The sequence below is a fragment of the Salmo salar genome, chromosome 13 (assembly GCF_965601325.2).
Source record: "Salmo salar chromosome 13, fSalSal1, whole genome shotgun sequence".
NCBI lineage: Eukaryota > Metazoa > Chordata > Actinopteri > Salmoniformes > Salmonidae > Salmo > Salmo salar.
In genome coordinates this window covers 89569067-89587939 of record NC_138303.1, presented here as the reverse complement: position 1 = coordinate 89587939, position 18873 = coordinate 89569067, and the positions used below count along the sequence as shown (strand labels likewise).

General features: G+C 42.9%; 1 protein-coding gene across 3 annotated transcripts; it reads left to right on the top strand.

Annotated features, from left to right (window-relative positions):
* The first annotated feature begins 1261 nt into the window (after positions 1-1261).
* Positions 1262-18112, top strand: LOC106568075 (vascular endothelial zinc finger 1). Of its 3 annotated transcripts, XM_014138081.2 has the most exons (6): positions 1262-1400; positions 10717-11471; positions 12836-12905; positions 13299-13461; positions 14966-15001; positions 15631-18112. In XM_014138081.2, exons 1-6 carry the CDS (start codon positions 1368-1370, stop codon positions 15975-15977), a joined length of 1404 nt encoding a protein of 467 aa, XP_013993556.1. In that variant the 5' UTR covers positions 1262-1367; the 3' UTR covers positions 15978-18112. The 3 variants fall into 3 exon arrangements, with proteins under 3 accessions (XP_013993556.1, XP_013993557.1, XP_013993558.2); XM_014138082.2 differs by lacking the exon at positions 14966-15001; XM_014138083.3 differs by lacking the exons at positions 14966-15001; positions 15631-18112 and adding an exon at positions 14637-14950.
* Positions 18113-18873: the final 761 nt, after the last annotated feature.

Here is an 18873-nt window from a genome sequence, read left to right as displayed (position 1 = left end):
TTATTTTTAATCAAGGTACCTTTATTTACACTGAGTGTACAAAAAATAAGGAACACCTGCTCTTTACATTACAGACAGACTGATCAGGTGAATCCAAGTTAAAGCAGCTTTCATGTGGATTTGGCTCCCAAGTGGCGCAGCGGTCTAAGGCACTGCATCTCAGTGCAAGAGGCGTCACTACAGTCCCTGGTTTGAATCCAGTCTGTATCACATCTGGCCGTGATAGAGAATCCCATAGGGCAGCACACAATTGCCCCAGCGTCGTCTGGGTTTGGCCGGAGTAGGCCGTCATTGTAAATAAGAATTTAATCTTAACTGACTTGCCTAGTTAAATAAAGGTTACATTTAAATTAAAAAATTAAAAATGTAATTAACCTGGTCAGTCTGTGATGGAAAGAGCAGGTGTTCCTTATGTTTTGTACACTCTGTGTAAATAAAGGTACCTTGATTAAAAATAATAGAACCTGCACATCACTGATTGAATAGGATTTAACAAGTTATATATATATATATATATATATATTATATATATATATATATATATATCCACTTGTTGACAGATTAATTAAGGATTTTTAAGCCTGGAGACAATTTAGACAAGAATTGTATGTGTGCCATTCAGTGGGTGAATGGGAAAGACAAAATATTTAAGTGCCTATACAGACTGTTGTATAACTGTAGACTATCCGCTAACAAATGAGAACAAGATTGTCCTAATTAGGAAACGAAACGCTTTAAATAGCCTAGAGATAAAATAGTACTTCTAGCGCCGAGACCCCTAGAGGGCGTAGTTCTTCCATTGCGTATTGTATTAGACCATACGACGTACTTTGGCGAACCTTGGGGCTATCTATTGTAGTTTTTCCACGGAGATTACGAGTTTAAGCAAAAAGTATTACCATGGTGCTTGTATTATGTGTAAGGTAATGCGATTCCGAGGTCAAAATGTTCCTCAACGATCAGTCAACATTTATGAAGAACAGCTCCCCAGTATTCCTACATGATGCCATCTGCGGAGCCATTGATTACCTCTGCTGTTTATTGAATGCCCCCTGCAGAATCAGGGAAACACAGACATAGGGGTGTTTGATAAATTTAGTAGCCAACACCAGAAATATTAACACCCAGTTTCATATTCTACTTAATATAAGTTGGATATTTAGGTTATGTAAATGAATGATATTTGAAACCTTTGTTGTGCTGAAAATAAGTAATATACTTTCTTATGAAAACTCCATTATTCCCGCCCTAAAATGCTTTCAAAGTGGAGCAGTCCAAGGGTTACAGGAAGTTGTAGCAGCTGCCATGTTTGGCTGCTTTGTTGTAGGTTTCTTGTAGGTTTCCTGCAGATTTTTTTAGGTGTTGCAATGGAACCGAGCTGGAGTACATTTCTATTTCAGGTAAGTGAACTTTGATACCCGAAAAGTAAGGTCATTGATGGAATAACTGTAGGAAACTAAAGACATTTACAGTCTGACGTTTTTCAAAGGTATAATTTTAAGTAAAGCTATCCAAGCAAAACAATGGTACATCAATCCAGGCTTCCAGCTGAGAGGTTGGGCATGACGTTTTGGAAAAATGTTATTTTCTCTCTTTTTCTGTATTACTATGGTGATGGAAAAAAACACAAATTAGTTGGCTTAGTTATCTAACTAACGTAAAGCTTTGTTTATGTTATGTAAGTTAGCTTGTTAGATCATAGCCAGCAAACGTTATTCATAGATCGATCATTCGCAGGCTCCAAGAACGCCACAGCCAGCCTTTTTTTTTTTTATTTGCCCGGAACCGTTGATCCGTTTTTTTTCCTTCTGTCTGACGGTATAACTTTACTTTATAAACAATGGCTAGCCAGTTAGCTTGTTTCCTAAAATAATTGGATCTCGGATCACTGATTTAACGTTTACTTAGTTGCTTTTTCGCCAGTCAGCGTTTAAGTTTTTCCTTCCCCCTCAATGATTCAAAATAGCCAGCTAAGTTATACCTACTAGCTAACATTATATGACCGCGAGTATAGAAGGAATTCAATTTGCCCACACAATACAAACAGTGATTTATTTCAGTTTGAGAAAAGGAGATTACAATCCATATAACTATCTCAGTTTTAGCTAACTAACCATTATATTATGCAACATGGCCAGCTGGTTATATTTAAGTTAACGTTACTATTTTTGTCTTTGGCCTGCATTCAAGCTACGTTTCTTTCCAGATTTGCATTACAGCATCACTGCACCAACGTATCATATTTGGTTTATAAAATTGGACACATTTCTGCTAGCCTATTGGGCCGGGCATTAATAATAGCGATAAATCGTTTTTTCAAGCAGGTAAACAAAGGTCTAGCCTACAGTTGTAGTGGAATGATTATTGTGTTTGTTTTTCAACAAATGAAGGCCAAGGTAACCTCATGCAGCTAAGATTTTATCCATTAGCTGGCTTCTTGTATTTTATCTGATTTGGATCCTTGGGGACTGTTGGAATAAATTGTCATCATAGCTAGTCCTTTTTATGTCAAGTTCCACAACCACAAAACTATTCAATCCATTTGGCCTACTCAGAGCTGGGCCTACAATGTTGCAATTCAAAAATAATGATGGTTGTGTTCAATTGGGCAACCTGGTTCAAACCTGAATAGAAATTGTCCTCGTCATAATATTAGTATCACACACGTTTTATACATTATATTATAAACATTCCTTGGAGTTGACCTCACTCGTAAAAGTATGCCTAGGCCCCCAGCAGGACTGGATCAGTTTAACAGTCTGAAATCGGAGCAGCCTGATTTCTTCCCCCCACCTCCCCCTCCCAAGTGGTACATGGCTCCATCTTGAAAAATAGATTCTTTCTTTTTTGAATGGGAGCTCAGATAGTTTGACTGTTTAAAATTCTTATTCTACGGGAAAGCCCTTTTTAGCCCTGCTTTCTGCTTTGAAGTGATTGCTCTAATTGTCCCTGGTACAGCTAACTCTGTTCTGTTCCCAAAGTATTGGAAATGTGCAGCTGTTGCTGGCTAATTGGAGTGGGCCCAGAGCCTGTGTGCAGGGCCAAGTTGAGGCTAAGTGGCAGTCAGTCTCCAAATACTGAGCACAGTGCAGCAATTTTACTGAGGGTAGTATGTTGTTGTGTGATGTGATGATGCTAATGCGAACAGTCCCTCATTGATCGGTAGATGTTAGGAAGTGGCACATGGGGTGAAAGTTGATGTTAAATGCAGCCCTCTTGCTGATTTCTCCCATGCAACTGCTAGTTGCCATGAATCATTGTCATTTCATGTGACTCATTTTCACTTTCAGTGAGATTTTAAAGGAATTTTTTCCTCATTTTGCGGACAGTGCAGGAAACCAAAATACTGTCTATTTAGCCTAACATTATTATCTTAGTTGTCTTGATGACTCGTTGATCCTATCAGATTATTTCACCCCTATGGAGGAGCACTCTTTGTTGTCTCAGTGTAGATTTCTTTTAGCCCATCTCATCAGAACCACCGTTTAATCAAACGGTTGCAGCTCAGGGCCAGAGGGATCAACCACTTGTCACTACTCAAGAGCAGAGGGGGGAAAAATACTTTTATGAAAAAAAGTGGTGCTTGACAATGGCTATTGTGCTCTCAGAGAGCTAAAGTACACATAATCCTTCATTACTCATCTGCAACAGCGCATAATAAGAGGTGCGTCTGTCACTGGATGCCTTGTTCCTGACAGAAAGGCTGTGTGACGCTGGCTTCTGCGTCCGTATGACTCACGCTAAACGCCTCTCTCCTCTGGAGCCCTAACTCACTCATTGATCCCAAGGATGTTGGTAGCATGATAATGAGAATGGCCACAACAACCTCTCCTATATGACTCAATCTGTCCCTGGAGAATGCTTGAATAGGCTACCACAAGTATTCATTTCGTCTAGTTTAGCCTACGTCTAGGGTCTTTTTATTGCTCCACCTACGTCCTGCTAGTACCAGAGCTGTAAAATACCTCCAGTTGTCTATAGCTTATCCCACAGTAGAATGTTGGAACTGCCTGATTAGTGATAGCCTACTGGGAAAAACCCCAGGCTGGGATGTAATGTTCCAAAAATAACGATGTTCATTTCTGTTTTTAGGACAGACTTGTTAGCTAATCTGACATTGAAAACAGTGGCAAGGCAATACATTTGCACTCAAATTAAGGTTATTCATCAATGTTCTTCAGATGGCTATAAATTGTTTATTTTTCTAAAAGCTGCGTAGGAAATGAACAACCATGCTACAAAGACTTTCAAAATGTTATTTCCTATTTCACATGTAATTGTTCTTATAGCAAATGGTCAATAAACCATTAAATGAATCACTGTTTGCTACATAATAAAGTCTAAGCCAGTCACCGATCAGTAGTGTTGTTAGTGTCTTTTCAGAGTTGCTTATTCTCCCTGCCTTCCATTTTGATGTTATTTGCGTTGGAGTGACCCCAGCCTTCAGAGCACATTTGTATCAAAATGGTCAGAGCAGCGTGAATGCGCTGCAGGCCCTGCACATCTTTCTTGGGGCCAGGTTGTCTGCAGCAGCAGTGGCTGTGTCTGCTGCTGTCTGCAGTGTACAGCCCCCCCCCCCCCCCCCCCCCCCCCCTGGGCCAGTGGGTCCTGTTCAGACTGAGAGAGGGTTAGAAAATCATGATATTGATGACTAATCCTGGAAGGTAGTGAGTGTGAGCAGGTGCGCAGACAATAGGGGCGGGAGGGTGCGGTGGCGTTCTCCCTGAGTTCCTGGGTCTGAGAGCTCGTCTGGGCTGAGGTGTGTGTGTGTGTGTGTAGAAATGCAGACCCTGGCCCATGAATAGAGGAGCCAAATGGGTGAATATGTGCTTACAAAGACCTCTTGTTGAGCACTGAGTGCATCACTGGCCGGATTTGTCTTCCACAATGGGGCAGATGAAATAAGGAGGAGAATGTGGGATTTATTTTTATTTTCTCCTCCCCCTCTTCCAACCCCCCTCTCGGCTGGCCCTGGTGGGTGGATCGATGGATGGCTGAACGTGAAAAGGAAGGGTCAGGTATTTGACCTTTCCCTTTCGTACTTGCGGAAGAGAACGCAGTTGTCTTAATTGCAGCGTCCCTCTTTTAATTTCAGTTGGTCAATGTGAGGATGTGTGTGTGTTTGTCTGTTTCCAGTTATTTTTCATCTGATGAAATGGCCATGTTTCTATTAACTCAATAAAGTGTCCACATCAGAAAGACCCAGATGAGGAGACTTTGCCTCTCCATCCTACTCTATTATGCCTGCCTTTGGTCTCAGATGGAAATGGTCAGTGTGACCTGACCAATATGAATGTACATTTTTCTAGGACCTGGCAGCAGTTTTTACTGGATACAGTTTTTTATCTCTGGATGTCAAGATATGTGCGTAGCCCCCAAGCTGGGCTCTGAAGCTGATGAATGACAATCTAGTTGTAGGCTAGCCTACATGTTAGTGATGGGGGGGGAACTGAGAGATTTTTTTTGCAAAATAATTCATAAATAAACAAAGTTGGCACCAAAAGATGTTATATTTCATCCCAAAGCTTATTCTCCAGCTTCTTTTTAAATAGTGAGTCAACATGTTTTCAGCACTTTTTTATTTCATTGACTGATCAACTCATATTCTCATGCTTTCTCTTCTCTCTGCAGCAGACATGGCATAAGCAATATGTTTGGAACATGAAATTGCAATTAAATGTCAGTAATTGAATCGTGATAGCGAGAATCAAAATACATAATCATATTGGCACCTAAGTATTGTGACAATATCGTATCGTGAGGTCCCTGGCAATTCCCAGACCTACTAAATATAACGGTCACTATTTGTGGGGTCCTCCTCCCCAATTTAAGAAGCTCCAATGAACAGCAATAATGACCCTTAGCAGGCATGCTTGGCTCTCTTTGTGCACAGCAGCCCTAGTGCCATTCTGCCGATTATGTTTTAGAGCTGGATGTTAAATCCACCCAGCCAGGCCTATCAGCTCTGCAGACATCACACTGGCTAGCATCACATGACTGTTTGAACTACGCTAGATGAGAATACATTGACCTACGTTCTGCATAATTTAATGATAGATCACCTGAGGGTCACATTTCTCATAGCCTAGTATATTTAGCTAGATAAACATGTTAAATTATGATAAACATTATACATTTTTTTCCAGGACATTGTGGGTCTGTAAGCAGACACAGTTCTGCCACAGTCGGAGGATCCCCAGTCACATCCTTTTCCTAAAAACATCCCTGTCTGTCTGGTGCGGTGTCTGTGCTCCCCTGAAGTGTAGTGCTAAGCCCTGATCTAGAGGGCTGTTTAGTCTGCGCTGAAGCCAAGGAGGAGACAAGCAGACAACGTATTCCAGCGCTGCGTGATTTATTTATTAATGTCAGTCGGGTAGCTTCCCGCTTTGACGTCACTAACCTTCTCCCACAGCGGGGGACCTCTGCTCTGTCTGCTGTGCAGCACAACTATGTACTCTTGAAACTGACTGATTTAGCAACAACACATTAAGGCCTCTCCCCTCTCTGCCAGCTCCTCTAATTGGGCTGCTTTGGGTGGTGGCTGAATCTGGTTCTTTATGTGGATGGCAGGTTTCACTTAGTGTATTCAGTGTAATATGGCATAGATTCACCACTGCGGTTAGACATGGAGGCATCCTGTGGCTCTCGCCCGTACCTGGTGGCTCTCCTCTGTTTCCTGACGTGTGGCTACGGAGACGGGGCTTAACCTGCACAGCCCAGGGCCCACGCAGTCACACTGCTGAGGAAGAGAGTGGGTGGACTGTGTCTAACGCACACATTTCTGCAGTGGTGGGGAAAAAGTACCCAATTGCCATACTCTACCTAAAAATAGAAAATTGCTCAAGTAAAAGTCACCTAGTAAAATACTACTTGAGTAAAAGTAAAAAAGTATTTGGTTTTAAATATATTTAAGTATCAAAAGTAAAAGTATAGATCATTTCAATATTAAGCAAACCAGATGGCAATTTTTTGTACTTTTTTAACATTTATGGATAGCCATGGGCACGCTCCAGAAGAGGCTGAAGGGATGACCAGGGATGTTCTTTTGAGTGTGTGAATTAGATCATTTTATTGTCTTACTAAGCATTCAAAATGTAATGAGTACTTTTGGGTATCGGGAAAATGTATGGAGTGAAAAGTACATACTTTTCTTTAGGAATGTAGTAAAGTAAAAGTTGTCTGAAATCGTAAAGTACAGATACTGCAAAAAACGACAAGTTTTACGTACTTTACACCACTGCATTTCTGTTAATTCTATAGTTTTTTTTGTTCATGTTTTAGGGACACATTTGGAATGAAGTCCATTGTAATGTTGCGCTACTAGCTAACCAGGGGAGCACCTTGTTTAGCTAAGCTCATGCACAGGCTGATGCTGGGGGCACTAAGCTGGATTCTTCCCAGCCTGTCTCTTTTTTGGCAGACTACTTTTGCACACATGACGAATGCGCACCACCATGACAGGATCATTTTTCATATAGCAGATTTAGATTCCTCAGCAGCAGCAGGCTGTTTGTGTGCCTCCTCACTAATGACACAGCCAGGGCCTATTTTTGTCCCTGTAAAACACCCACAGTCATTGACCCTGCTTTTTTTTTTGCGTGATTCGTCAAATAGATACCCCAAACGTCAATACTTGTGGCTCGGCACAAAGATGATTCTTTATATGGGATTTGGAAGTCTATAGAGCCTAGCAACTACTTACAGTGGGGTTTTAGCAAATGATTTTCCCAGTCAGTGTGGTTTTAGACTAAAGGGTTATTGTGACGATTATCTGGCTGAATGTTTTCAGATCTTCCAGTACATTTCCTCTGGTTGTCTTTGTTGTGTTGTTCGGCTGTCTCTCTTGCATGTCATTCAGCAGAGGGGCGGAAGTGCTGACTAGAACCCCCGCTGATATACTTTCAGTCTGCCCACTGCTCTGTTCTGGCCCCCGTGGTCTACTCTGCCACGCATGCGCCCAGAATGACTCACTGTCTATTTCGGTGTGGCTTCAGATGCAGTGGCTTTCGCCTCGCAATCATACCGGCAGGCAGCCGCGCTTTCACTCTCCAACTCTTTGCAGCGTCAATTCAGTGGAAGAGCTGTGAAATCACTTCAGGAAGGGCACCGCTCAGAGCCAGTGTTAAATCTCCATGTGTTGTGTAAACACATGTAACTACTGGGCCCAAGGCTAAAAGCTCAGACACAACGCTACGATTGTCGAACGTTTGCCTGCCTGTACAGTACTTAGCACATCTGAACAGTGTCGGCAGTTTTATGTTTTTATTTCACATTTGATGTTCATACCGCAAAGACCTTGGAACTCGCCTTTTTTGAAATACTCCAAACCAGAAAGTGGCAGTAGCGTTGTTTGGCAATGCATATCCCTGTGCATTGCCTATAGCGCAGATAGCTTGGAATCTAGACCAATGTTGCTATTTTGTAGAAAGCCCATGTTGATACTAGCCGAAAGGTCACAACTAGATAGCCAATTCATTTTGCTAGATAGTTATTTAATTCACTCTCCATAATCCCATACTGCCAGTGCCAGCCCAAAGCCAATGGTTTAGCTAGCTATCTAACTTTAGCATCCTTGCTAACTAGCATAACATAGCTAGCTAAGGACACTGCACTAACTCGGAAGCTAACACAGGCAGCAGCTTCATGGAAAATAGCTAATCCATTGTGATTTAATTATGTCAATACTAGCTAGCTACAGTGGTTAGCTAGCTTGGAGGAACTATTTGGTGTTGTGCATTTAGCTAGCTACCATCCCATAGCCTACATTGCATATGAAGTGTGACTGGCTCATTTGTGGATGTCCGGACGTCCACTGACTAGCTTTGCGATTGTAGGTTCGTCGCTACCGGATCGGCACGCAGTAGGTATCACATTTGTTTTATCAAGAGAAGGAACGGCCTCCCACTGTGATAAGTAACTATCGGCAGTCTATCGGCAGTGAGATTCTCTGTGTGTTTCATGCTTGAGGCGGACAAGTCATCAAAGCAAAGCCTTCCTAGCAGCACCGGAGCATTTTAAAATGTGGCCTGTGAATGGCAGTGAGATTAAGCTGTTCTCAATAGGCCTAGTTGTTGCATGTGAATGGCTCCCAGATTAGGCTATTCCCAGTAGGCTGTGTGATCCAGTAAAACAACACAAAGAGCCTAATGCTAAATTAATTTCCTCCCAAACTATTTTCTCACTGCAAGAGCGGTTATATAAAGGAGGAATGTCAAGACATAGGCTAATCTCCAAAAAGTGCCGGGTTACATAAAGGAGAAAGGCAGAGCTACAAGGATGTGAGGTACATTTGGCTGACCTTTCAGTGCTCTCTCTTATAACAAGCCTGTAGCAGGCAGAGCGAGGAAGGCTCATGGTAGTTTCAACCTGTAGTTCTACTCTTACAATGATGGCCTAGGAACAGTGGGTTAACTACCTTGTTCAGGGGCAGAACGACAGATTTTTACCATTTTTGTCAACTCGGGGATTTGATCTAGCAACCTTTCGGTTTACTGGCCCAGCGCTCTAACCACAGTTGACAGTGCATGTCAGAGCAAAAACCCAGCCATGAGGTCAAGGGAATTGTCTGAAGAGCTCAGAGAAAAGGTTGTGTCTAAACATCGATCTGGGGAAAGGTACCAAAAAATGTCTGCAGCCTTGAAGATCCCCAAGAACACAGTGACCTCCATCATTCTTAAATGGAAGATGTTTGGAACCACCGAGACTCTTCCTAGAGCTGGCCGCCCGGCCAAACTGAGCAATCGGAGAAGGGCCTTGGTCAGGGAGGTAACCAAGAAGCTGATGGTCGCTCTCTGTGGAAATGGGAGAACCTTCCAGAAGGACAACCATCCCTGCAGCACTCCATCAATCAGGCCTTTATGGTAGTGGCCAGACAGAAGACACTTAGTAAAAGGCACATGACAGCCCGCTTGGAGTTTGACAAAAGGCACCTAAAGGTCTCTTAGACCATGACAAACAAGATTCTCTGGTCTGATGAAACCAAGATTAAACTCTTTGGCCTGAAAGCCAGGCCTCTCGTCTGGAGGAAACCTGGTGGCAGCATCATGCTGTGGGGATGTTTTTCAGCGGCAGGGACTGGGAGACTAGTCAGGATTGAGGGAAAGATTAATGGAGCAAAGTACAAAGAGATCCTTGATGAAAACCTGCTTCGGAGTGCTAACAGGACAACAACCCTAAGCACACAGCCGAAACAGCGCAGGAGTGGCTTTCGGGACAAGTCTCTGAATGTCCTTGAGTGGCCGAGCCAGAGCCCGGACTTGAACTCGATCGAACATCTCTGGAGAGACCTGAAAATAGCTGTGCTGCGACGCTCCCCATCCAACCTGACAGAGCTTGAGAGGATCTGCAGAGAAGAATGGGATAAACTCCCCAAATACAGGTGTGCAAAGCTTGTAGTGTCATACTCAAGAAGACTCAATGCTGTAATCGCTGCCAAAGGTGCTTCAACAAAGTATTTAGTAAAGGGTCTGAGTACTTATATTAAAAATAAAACTGAAATATAACATTTACATATTTTCAACGTTTCTAAAAACCTGTTTTTGTTTTGTTATTATCGTGTATTGTGTGTAGATTGATGAGGGGGGCGACAATATAATCAATTTTAGAGTAAGGCTGTTGCGTAACAAAATGTGGAACAAGTCAAGGGGTCTGACTACTTTCCGAATGCACTGTATGTTGTTGACCAGTGTTTAACCTTGCTGTGCTGTGTCTCTACAGCAGGCCAATGAAGCCCTCCACCACCAGCACCAGGTGGCCCAGAACAGCCTGCTGCCGCTGCTCAACTCTGGGAATGAGCCGGTGGACCAGAAGCCTGTGATGCCCATCCCCCTGGACCAGAAACCCCCCACCAGCGCCGCAGAGCTCCTCAAAGACAACGTGGCCAGCGGGGCAGGTGGCGGCAGGGGACCCATGCCCGTGGTGAAGAAGGAGCACAAGAGCAAGACGCCCTTCATCTGCGGCTACTGCAACAAGGCCTTCCGTGACAGCTACCACCTGCGGCGCCACGAGTCCTGCCACACGGGCATCAAGATGGTGTCGCGGCCCAAGAAGACGGCTCAGACAGCCCCCACCATGGTGCCCTTCATCTCCAGCCTGCCCAGGGAGAACAGTGGGCAGCCCTCCTACATCTCCACCATCGCAGGCATCCTCACCACGGCCACCACCTCCGTGTCCTCAGCCTCCAGCATCATGTCTCCAGCCTCTATGATCAACGTGCCGCAGCAGAGCCAGCCCAAGAAGCCTGCCAAGCCTGTGAAGAAGAACCATGGCTGTGAGATGTGTGGCAAGGCCTTCCGAGACGTCTACCACCTGAACCGTCACAAGCTGTCCCATTCGGACGAGAAGCCCTTCCAGTGCCCCATCTGCCAACAGCGCTTCAAGAGGAAGGACCGCATGACATACCATGTGCGCTCACACGACGGTGGAGTCCACAAGCCATACGTCTGCTCCGTGTGTGGGAAAGGCTTCTCCAGGTAGGCTCCAGCCATGCACCGTCACAAACCCTGGCTAGCTGTTTTATATTTCAAATAAAAGTGCTTGCTATTTATTACAAACCCATTTCAACTCCAACATCAACCAAGTTTGATCCTGTTAGTACATGGCTATTAGTCTACAATTTCTATATGGTGTTAGACGAGCACTGAGATGGAGTGTATGACCATCTGTTGTTCAATGTGACATTCTACATGTCCCATTGGCAGCTGCCCTCAGGCTCACGGATTTATAGTAGTGTTGAATAATCTTGACTCAGTGCCTTTGTGGTCCCCAGCATGTTTAAACAGTTGCGCTTTTAGAGAGCAGTTCAACTTCAGTGTCCCAGAGAGTTCCCTCTTGCGAGGACAGGCAAAGGAGAGGAGAAAGGCTGGGGGAAGCTGTGGTTCCCGCCAGCTTGTCACCACTTCCCTTTCCCCAGGGAATGCCATTAAAACTGGCCTGGGAGGCAGCAGCCTGGGAGGCAGCAGCCTGGGATTTCCTTTAACTCGCACCTAGTTTTCCCACTCTGCTCCAGTGTTGCTGCTTACAGGGCCCTGATTGTTTTAAGTCTGAGCCACCTGGAATGACTGAGCATTCCGGTCTTTCCAAGCAAAGCTAACAGTGGCCTTGTAAGATGGCCTCATTCAACATTTACGGCAACACCCACTCACTACTTCCAGTTATGCATCATTAGTCATATGTGCAATTCATTGGCATGAGTAATGGCAAAATTACAAATAACCATTGAAAAGCCAAGAAGCAAAGAGCTCTTACAGCTTGTTAGTTGTTCAAATAACAGCAGAAGTTTGGTGTGAGTGAATATTCCAGCGTCTCAAACTGATGTAAACATTATGCTCTCTGTCCAAACTATAATCTCAGAGCTCGGCTTGGTTCCAACACAGTGACGCAGAGGTTTATCGGGACACTGAAAAGTGAGAGGCCGGCTGGCAGAATAACGCAACTCTGAGTCACTGGCAGTTCTGCAGGCACTCTGTCTGTCTGGAAGCTGCTGTCCTCCTCAGTTAACAGTGAAACAAGAGAACAGCCATTCCGGTTCACAGCACTCATGAAAATATTCAAATTGACTCATCTCCTTTGTAACAAAACCACTACCAGTGTGAGTGTTTTGCTTTGGCCTAGCTGCCTGTGTTAGTTCTCCACACCATCATCGGTGATGAAATGATTTAGCTCCCAGCCTGTCTGCTGTAGTCCAGGTTTTCAGTCAAACTAACTAATGGTACCTCTGGGTGCTGCGATGAGTGAACATTTGAGTCTCACTGGAAAAGGTCAAAAGTACAGTGTGTGGTGTGTCCATTAATATTCTACAGCAAGATTGTAACTTTTCTTATCTTCTCTCCTCCAGGCCAGACCACCTGAGCTGCCACGTGAAGCATGTCCACTCCTCAGAAAGACCATTCAAATGTCAAGTAACGGTAAGAGAGCTAGAACTGTACTGTGTGGCCTCATTAGGACCACTTGTCAGCAGCTCATTATTGACAACTTGAGCTGCATGTCTGTCGTCTAGCATCAATTCTCCCACTTTGCACTTTCCTTTCTGCCGGCACGGACAGTAATTGTTTCCTATGCTAGACTAGTGTCTTTAAAATGAGCCCATTAGTCATAGTGTTGTAATGGCAGTCTGTCCACAACACCACACTGCAGTATGCCCTGTGGCCCCAGTAGAGACTTATGACTATCTATAAGCCTTTAAAGTTGGACATGTTCCATCCAGGCTGCACTTGGCACCGAGCTGGAGCACAAAGCTGTGTAGCCCTATGAATAGTAGTGTGCCTCTGGCCTGACCTTCTGACCCTGTCCTCTCCCAGGCTTGTACTTCTGCCTTCGCCACCAAAGACAGACTGCGCTCCCACATGATCCGACATGAAGGGAAGGTCACCTGCAACATCTGCGGCAAGATGCTGAGCGCAGCCTACATCACCAGCCATCTAAAGACACACGGCCAGACCAACTTTAACTCCTGTAACAAAGGTATGTTACGTCAGTCGTATCTCACCAACCACTGCCCCCCCTCCCAACTCAAATAAAATCCTTTCAGGATTCCTAATAAAAAAATTAAAAAAGGTGAGAAACTGTTTTAAAATGACAACTTTTGAAGCCCTTTTAAGTAATTTTACTTAATTATTTTGTACACACTTTGAACATTCACACTCCTCAATCCATAACTGACATTCTCCTAGAAGTTGTCTTTTACTCCATACCAAGACAGTGTGCCAGAGGCCAGTCTCTGGGCAAACCTCACATGACTGTGAAAATATCATCTGATTGATTGGTGCTGACTTCATCCTTAGGCAGGTTTCATTCTCTGTGTAGTTAGAGTAGCACTTCAGGACATGGAAAGTCCCACCGTACATTGTCCATGATGGGCATTACCATGTCTTCTTCGCTGGTTACATTTTGCCCCAATTCCCTTGAGTACCATTCTGTTTTTAAACATGAATTGGATGTTTGTCTGAGTGGAGAGATGTATATGCTGTGCTGTTTTTTGTGGGTCTTCTGCTTGAGGTATGTCATCTGATGACATGTATTCTCGTTGACAGAAGTGAATGGCCTGTGGCAGAAATATGTTCTAAATTTAAAGCGCTTTCAGCAATTGGCTCGTGTTGGATCAGAGAGAAGTGGAACATAGACAATGATATCTGATCCAACCACAGCAAACTTACAGCTCCTCCACTCAATTGATTTGTGTGGCTTGCAAGATAATTAGAAGGGGGGGGCAGGGTTTTTCTCAGAGTATTGCTCTTCCATTAGTCTTTCTCATTAGTGTTATTGATATATATTTGGTGGTATGGACTCGATTACTTTGTATTACTGTTCAGTAAATAATTCAGAAAAGTCACTGGCACTGTAACCGTTTAAATGTATAATGCATAATAATAACTGGCTTCTTCCTCAGCCTTCGTGCTATTACTGTCTGTATTTCCTGTTTTTGTTTATTCATCTGTGAATTTCCATTTGTGAAAGTGCTGTATTCTGTGTTTTTGTGATTCTCCTGTGGAACATGTACAACCCTGTTCATCTCTTCCCATCCAGAGAACACTGCATCATAACACATTACACATGGATCACTGCTCAGAGGTGTAGTCAATAAGAAAGTATAGCGAGCTCAGGCCACCTAATCAACATTTCTAAGTTGCCTCTTTCAGTAACACAAAGACAGAAGACGCAACAAGGTCTTTCCCTGGCCACTGAAAGGAAAGATTCACTGCTGTGTTGTGTATTCACTCTGCGTTAGCTGCCACCTGAATGAGCACTGCCACATACAGCACAGAGAACACTACAAGTAGGATATTTTTTGTCACCACAGTAAACGTATGGCCCATTCCCTCCTCCCCCTGGGGACTAGCAAGCCGGGTAGTGTGTACCCACCTGAAGTGGGGCCTGTAGAGTGCACTGAGAGGCGTCCTAGCGGAGCAGCCTTGGCTGGCCTGCAGACAGTCCATTATAACCCCTGTGTGTCTGTATTTCTGAATAGGGGACTGGCAGTGGAACTCCTCAGGGGGACGAAAAGGTAATGATAACATAGCATTGTGTGAATCTAACCCCCCCCCCCCCCCCCTCCTCCCAATAATACACAGTCACATCACACACAAGTAAAAGGCAAGCATAAATACAAGATGTTAGGCTGTTGGTAAACTTATGCCAGTGTGCCACTTCGTTTCCAAACATGGCATCATCATTGCATCCCTGGAAATGTTGTCTTGGAGATTTCTGTTCTAATTTTAAAACTGTTTTATTATACTTTGCACAGCAAGAATGACTAAGTCATTTTTTTGTTTTGCCTATACGTGATTACCTGCTTCGGTATTTGTTTTAGAAGAGCATGTATTTGCCGCATTTAAAATGGTTAATGGTTATTAATATAAAGGTTATTATAGTTCAGTCAGTGTGCTGCAGTAGCAGTAAAGATGGAGAGGAATGCTGACTGCATATACTGCAAAAATAATCTCTGGACTATTTCGCATACATTTGAGTGTGGAGATCATTTTTTTTGCAGTGAATGGAGAGCATTCCTCCCTCTGCTTAATGACGGAGAATAACCAATAACTATCAGAGTGTAAAGCTATTTGTTCGATTGGTTTAGCAGTGAAGGAAAGGACAACATCTTTAATGCTATATCCTCTATCCCCTGTTCTCTAGATAGTAATGACATTCACAACTCTGCCTCAGCCACACCTGTAACAGCCTCCATCACCACCACGATGAACCGGGGCAACTCCATCAACAACCCTGTCACAATAGCGGCGCAAATGAACATTTCCACCAATACAGTTAACGTCAGCCTCCAACACCCAGTCACCATCACTGGGCCCGTCAACATCGCCTCGGTCAACATCCCTACCACGGCACACATGAATATCGCCCACCCTCTGGCCATCAGCACCCCCATGTCCATGACAATGTCCGGGCCCCTCAACATCGCCATGAGATCCATGGAGAGTATGTCTTTTCTGTCCCAGGTCCTGCCTTCGTCCCCACCCTGGTAAAAACAAAAGGAGATGGAGAGAAGGAGAAAAATGAACCATCTTTCCCCAGCCCTCTGGCCCCTGACCCTTCCTCAGACATGGAAATGAACGTTTAGCTTACTTGTGCCGTGCAGTGGAGAGAACTACCCTGTCACGTGGCTCCACCCCAACCAATGTTACATCACAGACGAGAGAACCAGAACAGTTGTGTAGACGTTAGATAGGGTTTAGTCTATTATCTGAAGGACGTCAAACCTAGATGTAGTGAGTGGGATAGTGTTAAACAGTGATGTCAACATTCCAGTCAGGGTAGGATTAACAAGAGGGGAGGACTCTCAAGCCTCACGTAAACACCCATACCTTTGCAATGGGAAAAAAAAATACAACATTTTAAAAGGACTAATGCAATAAGTATGAATTGTTGGTTTTATTGTTCCACAAGTTATCTTGCAAAGACAATGTGTTATGTTTTATCTATAGCCTGCTAATCCGTATTTAATGTTTTTAGGAGATGAGTTCAACAAAAGGGACAAAGACTTCCATTTGGACGGAAGGTTATTCTTTTTTTTCACATCTGTGTAACTTTGTTTTTCAAATTGGATGTATGCTCTTGAGGTACATTGACTAACTTGTACAGTTGTCATGTTAATGTATTATCACCGTCAACAATTTATTCTGTATTTTGTTGAAGTGGATATCTGGACATTGTCCCTGTTGACTGTTAAATATGTAAAATTAGGATAGTTATTTTTCTCTTTACTAGGGATGGCAGAGGTGTATTTCTTTTATTTGGTCATCAGTTGATGTCAATTGTTTTATACAAACTGAGAAAGGAACGAGTCTTGCACTGAAAGCATATCCCATGTGTAACTAAACAGCAGTATTATCAAAGATGAAATTGGAGTGTTAGGTAACCAGCCTACATAATAACAGGGCCATCTAGTGGCTTACAAATGCCATTGGGGGAATGGTCCTGAAGTTCACCAATGTTTATTTCTTAAACTATTATTATCATGTTGGTGACAGATTAGTTTTGTTAGAAATATTTTAGAACCTTTTTATAATTTTGTTTTTGAGGACCCCAAAAGTTTGGACCTTCTGCTCAGGAAACTCGCTGAGAGTAGCCCAGTCAACTTTATTTTAGGTTTTAATTGAATACATGTCTAACTTAATCCTGGTCTTTCCCATGTTACTTTGTAATATTTAACTGGCCATATATCTTTGTTTGTTAAAAGAAAAAAGTAGAAGTCCTTCAAAGACTAGGGATTCAAGAACTGTTATTTTTGTTAACATAGCCATCCATTTGAATAATCTTGTAATCCATTTCAGTCTCCGCCTGTGTCATGGTGATTTATGGATGAGGTGACTGATGTATGAAGAACAAAACACTAATGATTTCTGAGAAGGTTATGAAAATAATGAATTACTAGATCATGTTGTAGTGTTGCTGCAGCCGAAGGAAGGCCAGGATTTAGGCAAGTCAGGCCAGCATGTCCTGGGCAGCACATCTCTGACATTATGGCTGTTAAGACCCATAGATTACTAGATAAGGCTTCTTACTTGGCTAAACCTAAGGATGTTCTCTCTAACAGTTTTCTTTGGTGAATGCCTTATCACCTTTGCAAGGTTTTTGTGCTGTGTGAGGTATAGTATACTCTGTCCTGAAAGAACACACACACATGATGCATGTGAGTTGTATTTCCCTCTGAGTTTTTTCAAAGAAAGTCCAATAAGTGTTTTCTTATGCATTGAGTAGATGCACTGTAATTGCCTATTCTGCTTGCCAAATTTTATACAATTATGAGATGCAACTAAGTGAATATTTTGAATTGAACATTTCAGCATTTTTAACAAAAGAAATGAAAAAATGATTTGGACATTTTTGGGACACCTGTTAAGGCAGTTGAATGTATATCTTTGTACAAAACAATTTTAGTTCTGAGGATGTGGTAGTTAAAATACTAGACATGTGAAAGATAATCTTTTGTATTAGAACATTAACAGCGGTAATTTTGTATATAAAGACTTTCTGATTAGCAGAAAGGTAAAACATTCCTACATTTTTTTTAAATGTATGTTTGTCAAATTACGTAAACATGCGCAATGTTTTATTTGCCTTCTATTTGGGATGTCTAAATAAAATGACTAAAACATGATGGTTGGGTGGCTGTGTGCCATTTCCTGATGAGTTCAGCCTGCAGTGGGATGCTAACTGTTCCACTCATTAGAGCTTTTACTCTCACCCCACAGTGGTACATATGTTCAAACTTAGCCTAATTGACAGCAATAGTGTTTCCTCTTTTGTCAGATTGCTTTGTGCCATTTTGGCTTTTAGGCAACAACAACAAAAAATGTTACCTTTTTTCAGCAGTTGAGACACCAAGGGCCGGTTTCCCGGACACAGATTAAGCCTTGTCCTACACAAAATATTTGTCAACAGAGATTCACCATGGAAACCGCTACCGACTCCAAGACTCGGCTTAACCAGTGTCTGTGAAACCAACCCATAGATGCTCTATTGATTTACTGATGTCACGGAAATGACCTTTCCAGTCTGTATGGCCTGCTGCAGAATAAATTACAATTGATGTGCTGTTTATTCGGGTCAAATGTCAATTTCCCCCTCCTTTTCAACTGATCCTCTTCTGATGTGTACACACAGTTCAAGGTGGCTGGATGATGCACCCTATTTAAAATGGTAAAATCTATGAAGAAGAGAAAGGATATATTAGATATTGTGTGTTTTCATTAAGAAAATATCTATATTAATTAGAATAATTCAGTGTACCTAAATGTTGGCCAGTGTTGCAGTATTAGGCTATCTCATCTGACCAAATGAGAGGAAGAAATCAGTGTTTTATTGCTGCCAACATTATTTGAGATCAAACTGAAAAAAAATATAATCTAAGTCATGCGT